This window comes from Polyodon spathula, chromosome 18 (genome assembly GCF_017654505.1).
Source record: "Polyodon spathula isolate WHYD16114869_AA chromosome 18, ASM1765450v1, whole genome shotgun sequence".
NCBI classification, from domain to species: Eukaryota; Metazoa; Chordata; class Actinopteri; order Acipenseriformes; family Polyodontidae; genus Polyodon; species Polyodon spathula.
The window spans coordinates 3,846,112-3,854,061 of NC_054551.1; the positions used below are offsets into that span (position 1 = coordinate 3,846,112).

Consider the following 7,950-nt stretch of genomic DNA (forward strand, 5'->3'; position numbering starts at 1 on the left):
TTTCAAAATGTTTTTAAGTTATGTTTTGGGCTGGTCCTCATTAGGATGCTTGAAATTTAGGTCACTGTTTGAAGTCCAGTCATCTTTCGAGGGCTCCCATCGGTAGGGATTTATCAATGAATCATGATGCATTCTTTACATCATATACTGTATTGTAATAGAGGTATGGGATAATATATAACCTGAGTGGAGGTTTATGATGGCTATTACCAAAAATAGTTTGAATACCTATGTGCATTTATGAATTAAATAAACAAACAAACAAATGAATGGGTGGCCAACATTTATTTATTTATATACTTAGCACAAAGGTTAATTTATTTATTTATATACTTATCACAAAGGTTAATTTAGAACCCTGAAGGCGGTAGAATTTTCCCATTATTCCTGCCTAATAAGAAAAGCACAGATAATTGTAATTGCTTTTAGTGGCAAAGGGCACTGAAGCAAAGACTACCAATAAAACCTGCATGTTTCACAGACAAGGGCAGCGGCTCCAGTACTGTGCTCATGACAATAAGACTATTTTTCTTCTATTTTTGTGAAAAGGGAAATTACTAAGAATTTTTCTACTACATTAAAAGATAAGAAGATTATATTTAAAAATGTGTAAGACTTAAAATATTTCTCTCTTAATATGCCTCGTAGTTGTTCCATTCCAAGTTGATGAATTTGTTGGGGCTCATGAGAAACTATTTCAGTGGTTCTTGAGACACACCGTTTGATATAAGGGTCAAAAGCCTTGGGCCTAAACTCTTTAGCGCAGAGATCAATTCTATAAATGTATTGTTCATGTCCATTTGCAGTGTAGGTTTTAAATGTTTTGAAAGAAACATGTGACAGCAAAAAATGTATTTCCATTTAGTAATGACAGCCTTCTATTGCACTAAAACAAATTAATCATTGACAGAAATCTTTCTACAGAATGCAAATGTATTTTGTATTTCCATATGCCCTGGTTGAAAAAAAAAAAAAAAAAAAAAAAAAAAAGTATAACTTTTTTAAAAATCTAGAAACTGAAAACAAAAGCCCTTGGACATGGTCCAGAGATAATGCTTTGGCAACACCTTCAGCTTTTGGTCTCAAACCAGGATTCAACTTTGAGAAACAAGTGGTCAAAATGACTATAAAAGTTTATTAATATTATAATTATATATTATTATAAATATTATTAATTAATAATAATTTTAAAAAAAAAACCAAAAAAAAAAAAACTTATTTGTCTTATAGATAAAAACCCTTGGGTCACAGATCCTGGAGCATCACCGACGCTTTCATATGGACCCTTTTTTCGCCACGTCATTGTTGCTGCTGTGTCACGGTGTCACATGCTGCATTCTGGAACACTCTTGCAGTACCCAGTGAGCGTGATGACATCATACCCTGGTCATCCGGGTGCGTCTGCAGCGGAGGAGGGGGAACAGGCCCAGGCTATAAGAGCTGTGTTATTAAGGCAGTGTTGTTATTTTTTTTTTTTTAAACATAAGGGAAGCATTCGTTGTAAGCAGCAGGTAAACTACAAGGGATCGTACATTGGAATCGTTGATACCTTTTCGGATTACGAAAAATAAAGAGAAACGATCTGGTGAGTTAATAGTATTTATGTATGTGGTACAAATATAACAACAGCAGAAATCTCTTAAGTGTTTTAATCGCACTGTCCTGTCGTGAACATAATCACAAATCGTTTGTTTAACACTAATATGCATTTGAATGAATAACGTTTCAGAAGTAATTGGTATATATCATTCTGTCAGTGATGATAAATTGTAGGCCTGTGTACTCGCAGTACACGTCTTCTTACACAAGTGTTTGTCGTGCTGTTGTATGAAAGAAGATAAGTGTAACCCGTGTGTTATGCATGTGGTGTAAACTGTTTTACTATATAAATGTTATTACTGTTGTTGGTTTTGGCATGAGAATTATAATTTGTATCCGCTATGAATTCTAATAAATATTGTAGGTGTTTATATAGGTACTGTAAAAATGACTAACGTCAGGGTCTGGCTAGCATAAGGAGTATATTGTTGATTTTGTTAATACATTTATTCCTATTCCTAAAATGACAAACTTCTGAATACTTGCTTGCCAATCTGAATTGCAACAGGTACTCCTTTTAAAACAAATCTAATCAGGTCAGCAGTGCCCTACTGATTCAAATAGAAGACAGTGGTGTATTGCATAATACTGTGGGATTTGTGATTGCAGCAGTGATTCAGCAAGTATTGTTATTGATGACGGGCAGCCTTACACGAACGCAATAATTGATGCACTCTGATTGGGTCATAGCTTAGCCAAAGAGAAACGGATAGGATAGAGAAGGAAAAAAGTGGATCTACATAGTTGGTGACAAAGTGAAAACCCACACTAACTTGCAGCATGTCAGTTAAATATTAAGTGTTGATCTTAAGCAAATGGAATTACCTTTTGTTAATTTAAATTCAAAAACTGGTATCACTTTTCAGAAGTGATTTTTAAGAATAATATGCATTCATAGTATACTGTCTTAAAAAATATTTTTTAAAAGTTATCAGTTATAGGCTCTAATAGAACTGAATTTCTATATAATGCTGTATTTAAAAGCAGGTGTTTACAGTGTGTAGATATGTGCGAGTTTCAAGTTTAACATGTGTGTTTTTTAATACTTGTCACACAGACGCTCTCTCTGCTTTCCTGACTGCATTGTAGAACACAGCGTTCTTGTGATGGAGTTCCCAGACCTAGGAGAGCACTGCTCTGAGCTAACCTGCAAGCGCTTGGGTGAGAAATCTGGATAATAGAGTAGATTCTGAGCTTGCTTGTAACGCATTGAGTGCCAGATTATTTTAACACAGCTGTATTTGTGTCATTTGATACATTACATTTAGACTTCTTTTGTGGTTAACATGTAAAGTTATCATCACGGTATAGTTAAAGAGAATTAAAATATTGAGGACAGTGGCGCTTTCAGCGTGTTAAACAAATGCCTCCATGAATTTCTTTTGTTTCTCTATAAAGATTTTCTTGCAATGAAGTGTGATGCCTGTGAAGACATCTTCTGTAAAGATCACATCACTTACGCAAACCACAAATGCACATCTGCATACAAAAAGGTATGTCACAAGTTTTGAGTTATTCTTGGTATTGATAAGGTGATCCTCCTTTAGGGCAGTATCCTAATTTTAATGTAGTGCCAACAATCTTTCCCAACTCAACACAATAGTTAACTCAAGGTGTTAGTAGACAAGGACTTTATTGGTTTATCATGTATTTTGTCTCAATATCATTATAAGCAGTCGTTTTCTTCAAATGAGAGTTGAAGTCAATTACTGCGCATGTACAATTGTGTAATACATTAACAGTGGCTGTTGAACACGAACATTTTTTAACTGTTCAAAGTGTTTAAATGTATATTTAAAATCAACACCCAAAATTTAACATGTAGCAATAAGAAATTTTAAAAAGCTAGGCTGATACTCCTGCATATGAGGAAGATCCCGGGTAGTCTTTTATAAGCGACAAGACTAACTTGACCATCAACTAAATGCAAAAATAGCAGCTTAAAGTGAAATATTAATGTATGTGTTTTATCTGAGTGGAGATTGTAACGAAGTTAATAAAGAGAAATGTCATTGCTGCCTCAGGATGTTCAAGTTCCTGTCTGCCCACTTTGTAACACCCCAATCCCTGTAAAGAGAGGAGAAATGCCGGATATCAAGGTTGGGGAACACATTGATGCGGACTGTAAATCTGACCCAGCTCGGCGGAAAAGGAAGGTATGGTGACTCCTTTTGAACACTAGGTGCAAAAAATAATGAACAAGGTTATGCAGCTGTGAGCTGGCTTTTTTTCTGTCTGTTTGCCTTTATTTTCTTTATGTAATTTCTAGTATATCCTTATGTATATATCTAGTGAACTCCATATCCAATTGTGATTAGACTTTACAAAGGACATTCTTTAGGGTATGTTCAGATTTTTCAACTCTTGAGGTATATGGATACACTTAATAGCCATAGTGGAGATGTCTGTTACTGGTATTCTTTTTCTTTCTTTTTTGTTTCTTAGATTTTTACAAATAAATGTTCAAAAGGGGGGTGTAAGCAGAAAGAGATGATACATGTGACATGTGATCAGTGTCACTTGAGCTTCTGCCTGAAGCACAGGCACCCTTTAGATCATGAATGCAAGTCTGATGGCCATCCTGTCTCCAAGTCTGGGTAAGTAAGGCTACTGGTTCCTACACTTCCACTGTTAAGTTTGAGCTTTAACAAATCGCTAATCAATAATAAAATAAAATAAAAAAGTTGAATAACACCCTAAGTATCCTAGGTGAATGGGTGCTCAAAAGTATGTCCCATAATATGTGTGCCCAAAATGTTTGCAGTCATACCCAAGGTACGATGTTCATTCAGCTCGGTATTTATTTAAAGATGGTTATAAACCATTTTGTTCTGTTTTCAGTCATGCTGCTTTAATGCGATCCCATGGATCAACCTCATCAGCTGTTGCTACTTCTAGTAAAGGAACCTCCAGATCTGTACCAAATGGACTAAGTGGGAATGCACGATCACAACCAAGAAGGTACAGTGCCACAGCAATCCATAAGGGCATCAGTCTCCATATCACTTACCCACACAAACAGTGAGCCAGCTTTCCCATCTTCCTGTCTGGTTGACAGCTGTGTTCGTTGATGAGCCTAGAGTCTAAACCCTGATGGTATTCATACATGCAAACTGTAAGTCTTACGCAGTTGCTAGGGAGCTGCTGTTTCATAGTCAATCTGATGAAAGTGCTTAAAAAAAAAAAAAAAAAACATTGTTAAAATATGATAAAATCAAGTAACAGTTTTAGTAAATTATCTATTTGATTGAAAACAATTGTGCATGGGAGGTGATTTCATTGATTCCCCATGCTAAATTCAAGTTAATCCTTTGCGGTCCATTTATTCAGCACCTGTCAGGCACGTCAGGATCTAATTTATTTTCACACAAGCTGTGTATTTTACACTCTCTATATTTAAAAGTTATTGTATTCACAGTAAAACAGGTTTAAAAGGCACTGCATATCAGCAGGACACTCGGTAGTGCATCTCCAGCCAAGCCCCTCCTCTTGATCTTTGTATTTTTCACATACCTCTTTATAGATATGCATACTGATAAATCCTCTCCTGATCACTTGTTTTATCACCAGACTCCTCAATAATGCGATCCAAGTCATTGTTTTATTACCGAAACATCTCAAAGCTCTGCAAGTGTCCATGATATTCTTTGAGCGCTAGATGCAAAGGAGATAGCAGCTATCTCCTTTGTCTGTGTTATCTGTGCATGGGGCGATCAGATACGCCCCCTTTTTTTTTTTCGACTTCATTTGGATCCTGTCTGCCTCACTCAGCCATTGGAAGGTTTTCTCAGCTTTTTCCTGAGAACAAACTACTAGAGACCTGTGCTTTACATCTTTTTGATGTCGGACTAGAAAGGGAATTTTAATGTTGGACCTGGTCCATCATAGGATCCCAAAGGGTTAAATATCTGCGATAGAGCGGCTTTGTGAATTTTAAAGCGGTGGTCATCTGCCGCTGTTTAGATTATAATGTAGACCCTCACTGAAATTTTTAGCAAGTCTCTTCATTTTCTTATCTAGTACACTTGGGCAGAGTGCGACCGTGGCGCCACCACCACAGCAGCAGAGAGCAATCCCTCCCTCTGCGTCTCTTCAGGCAGGAATGGTAAGTCCTATTAGTAGTGCTTATCTGAGGAGGGCGCTTCTGTTCTTAGTAAAGGGGCATTCTGTTTGCAGTGTTTGGAAGTGCCTGCCACATCTCTCAACTGACCTCTATCGTATTTCATAAGAGACCAGCTGTTCTACAGGTTGTCTGCATTTAAAAAAAAAAAAAAAAAAAAAGTGGACTAATAGTATTGTTGCTGATGCTGCCAACATTTGTACTTGGGCCAAATAGAATGTTTTCTTGCAAGCTGTTGTATGTCTGCATTCCTGTCATTGAGCTCTTAAAATATTGGAAATACATTTCTTCCTCCGTGTTCGATGTCTTTCAGTGTAAAGCATCGTTGGTAAAAAGTTACTTTTTTTTTCTGCAGCACAAATTATTGTAAATTGCTCTGATATGTTTGCGTGCAGTGTGTATTCGCCAACATATAGTTGTGTTGTTTCTACAACAGACTGAGGAGCAGGCTTTGCAGAGAGCTCTGGAGATGTCTTTAGCAGAATCTGCAAGAAGCACACAGCAGCCGCTCAGGTAACTGCATTGTATGTAGGGGATATGGGTCACAGTACAGTAATAGAGAACTGCCTTATGAAATAAACATCCAAAAGTTGTAGCTATAATGTATTTGCATTATGTCTACCTTTTCCCTTTTAATATCTTATCCTATTCCAGCAAAAATGCTTCTGAATAGAATCTCAAGGCTCATTATGTGGACGAATATCTGTGTTGCACAGGCTTCAGTGGATAATGCTTCGTTTCTGGGCAATGCTCATATTCTTGCACACCTAATTTCTCCAAATCCAGGCTTGACAACTGTTTTCATAAGCCTTTTGATGGCCCTCTATTACCCTGGTTTGGCTGACTTCTAGCCATCATAGGATATGTGGTAGCTCCCACAAACCAGAAGGTGAAATTCTGTCCAATTGTAATTGAGCAGTTGCTTAGATCTTTGAATAAGTGACTGGGCGGCTTTTTGAAGTGATCCCTTGTGCTCAGTCCTCAGGAGCAAGAAGATCTTGCGCTGGCCCAGGCACTAGCTGCCAGCGAGGAGGAGTTCCGCAGGCAGCAGCAGCAACTACAGGTATCCAGAACAGTTACCAGTCAGTTGCATGCTAACAGGAGTTGAAGTAGGTACTTTTTTATTGTGTGTTCGCACGCACGCACGCACACACACACACACACACACACACACACACTTGGTGCCCCTAAAACTGAAACTTGTATAATTTTGAATTCCTTTTCAACAGTGAGCAGTTAAGATGATTTAAAAAACGGATCAAAATGATCCAGATAAAAGTAATCTCTATTTACAAAGTCCAAATCAAAAGTTTTGAAAAACCATCACCAGTATATTAAACAATGGGCAATGACAAACTGTGTTTGAAAATGCTTTTGTACTTTTTCTGGTAATGTGCAAAACACATGACTTGGCACTTAGTTGGAATGGCTTTTTATTTTGAATGTACAGATAACATTTAGTGCAACGATGCAAGATACTCATGAAGACAGTACTGTACGTTTTCCAATGTATAACTTTCAAATACCACTAGAGGGTGCTACTTCCTAAAATGACCAAATTAGCTTTTTAAACCTGCTCTGGTTCGCTTTTATTCATTTATTTTCTATTTTTCTTTACAGAACCGAGAACCCAAACAGGCTTACTGCAGCATGTCTTAGTGTTGCATTCTGCTGTAAAGCTGCCTGATGTGCTATACCAACCATGTCTTCACATTTTAGTTTTTTTTCCCTCAATCAAGCTCCAGAGTTAAGACAGCATACATGATCAAAATATTATGTTGGATGATTTTGTGTGTGTGTATATATAATATATAAGAAATCTTATCAGTTGTATTCTTTAAAACTATATGCATCCTACAGTTTTATATAAAGCCTTTGTGTACATATTTCATATCTTGATTACATTAACCAAGAGAATGCCTTGTCTGCTAGATGTATGTTGAATAAAACATTTAAAAATGTTTGTGTAGAGTATTTTTACTTGTTTTTACAAACCCTTTGAAAATGCTTTTCAACTTAAATCCTGTTGGAGTGGAGTACTGTGGCAGAGCAAAGCTCTGCCCTTTTTAAATTGGCATCGATGGGGTTAATTTCCCCTACCTGCCTGGGTTCATTGTGTTCAGGTGGCTGGGGTTGATTAGATGATTAGTTTAGTTTAATTAATGATCAATCAGCGCCCAGCCACCTGACATAAAAGGAGGCCTCTGCTTCTCATTTGGGAGGAGGGAGTT

The 7,950-nt window shown here is 37.0% G+C and overlaps 1 protein-coding gene across 2 annotated transcripts; it reads left to right on the forward strand.

Moving 5' to 3' along the window:
• The first annotated feature begins 1,384 nt into the window (after positions 1-1,384).
• zfand2a (zinc finger, AN1-type domain 2A) lies at positions 1,385-7,682 on the forward strand. 2 transcript variants are annotated; one of them, XM_041217695.1, is made up of 10 exons: positions 1,385-1,585; positions 2,657-2,760; positions 2,998-3,092; positions 3,624-3,755; positions 4,045-4,196; positions 4,441-4,560; positions 5,620-5,704; positions 6,156-6,232; positions 6,698-6,828; positions 7,340-7,682. In XM_041217695.1, exons 2-9 carry the CDS (start codon positions 2,706-2,708, stop codon positions 6,825-6,827), a joined length of 846 nt encoding a protein of 281 aa, XP_041073629.1. In that variant the 5' UTR covers positions 1,385-1,585; positions 2,657-2,705; the 3' UTR covers position 6,828; positions 7,340-7,682. The 2 variants fall into 2 exon arrangements, with proteins under 2 accessions (XP_041073629.1, XP_041073630.1); XM_041217696.1 differs by having other exon boundaries at positions 6,698-6,782.
• The last annotated feature ends 268 nt before the right edge of the window (positions 7,683-7,950 follow it).

Excerpts from the sequence above, each read along its gene's own strand:
- zfand2a (XM_041217695.1), top strand. The coding sequence starts at position 2,706 with ATGGAGTTCCCAGACCTAGGAGAGCACTGCTCTGAGCTAACCTGCAAG. Across the intron at positions 2,761-2,997 it reads GCTAACCTGCAAGCGCTTGG|ATTTTCTTGCAATGAAGTGT; the intron begins GTGAGAAATCTG and ends TTCTCTATAAAG. Across the intron at positions 6,233-6,697 it reads AGCACACAGCAGCCGCTCAG|TCCTCAGGAGCAAGAAGATC; the intron begins GTAACTGCATTG and ends CCTTGTGCTCAG.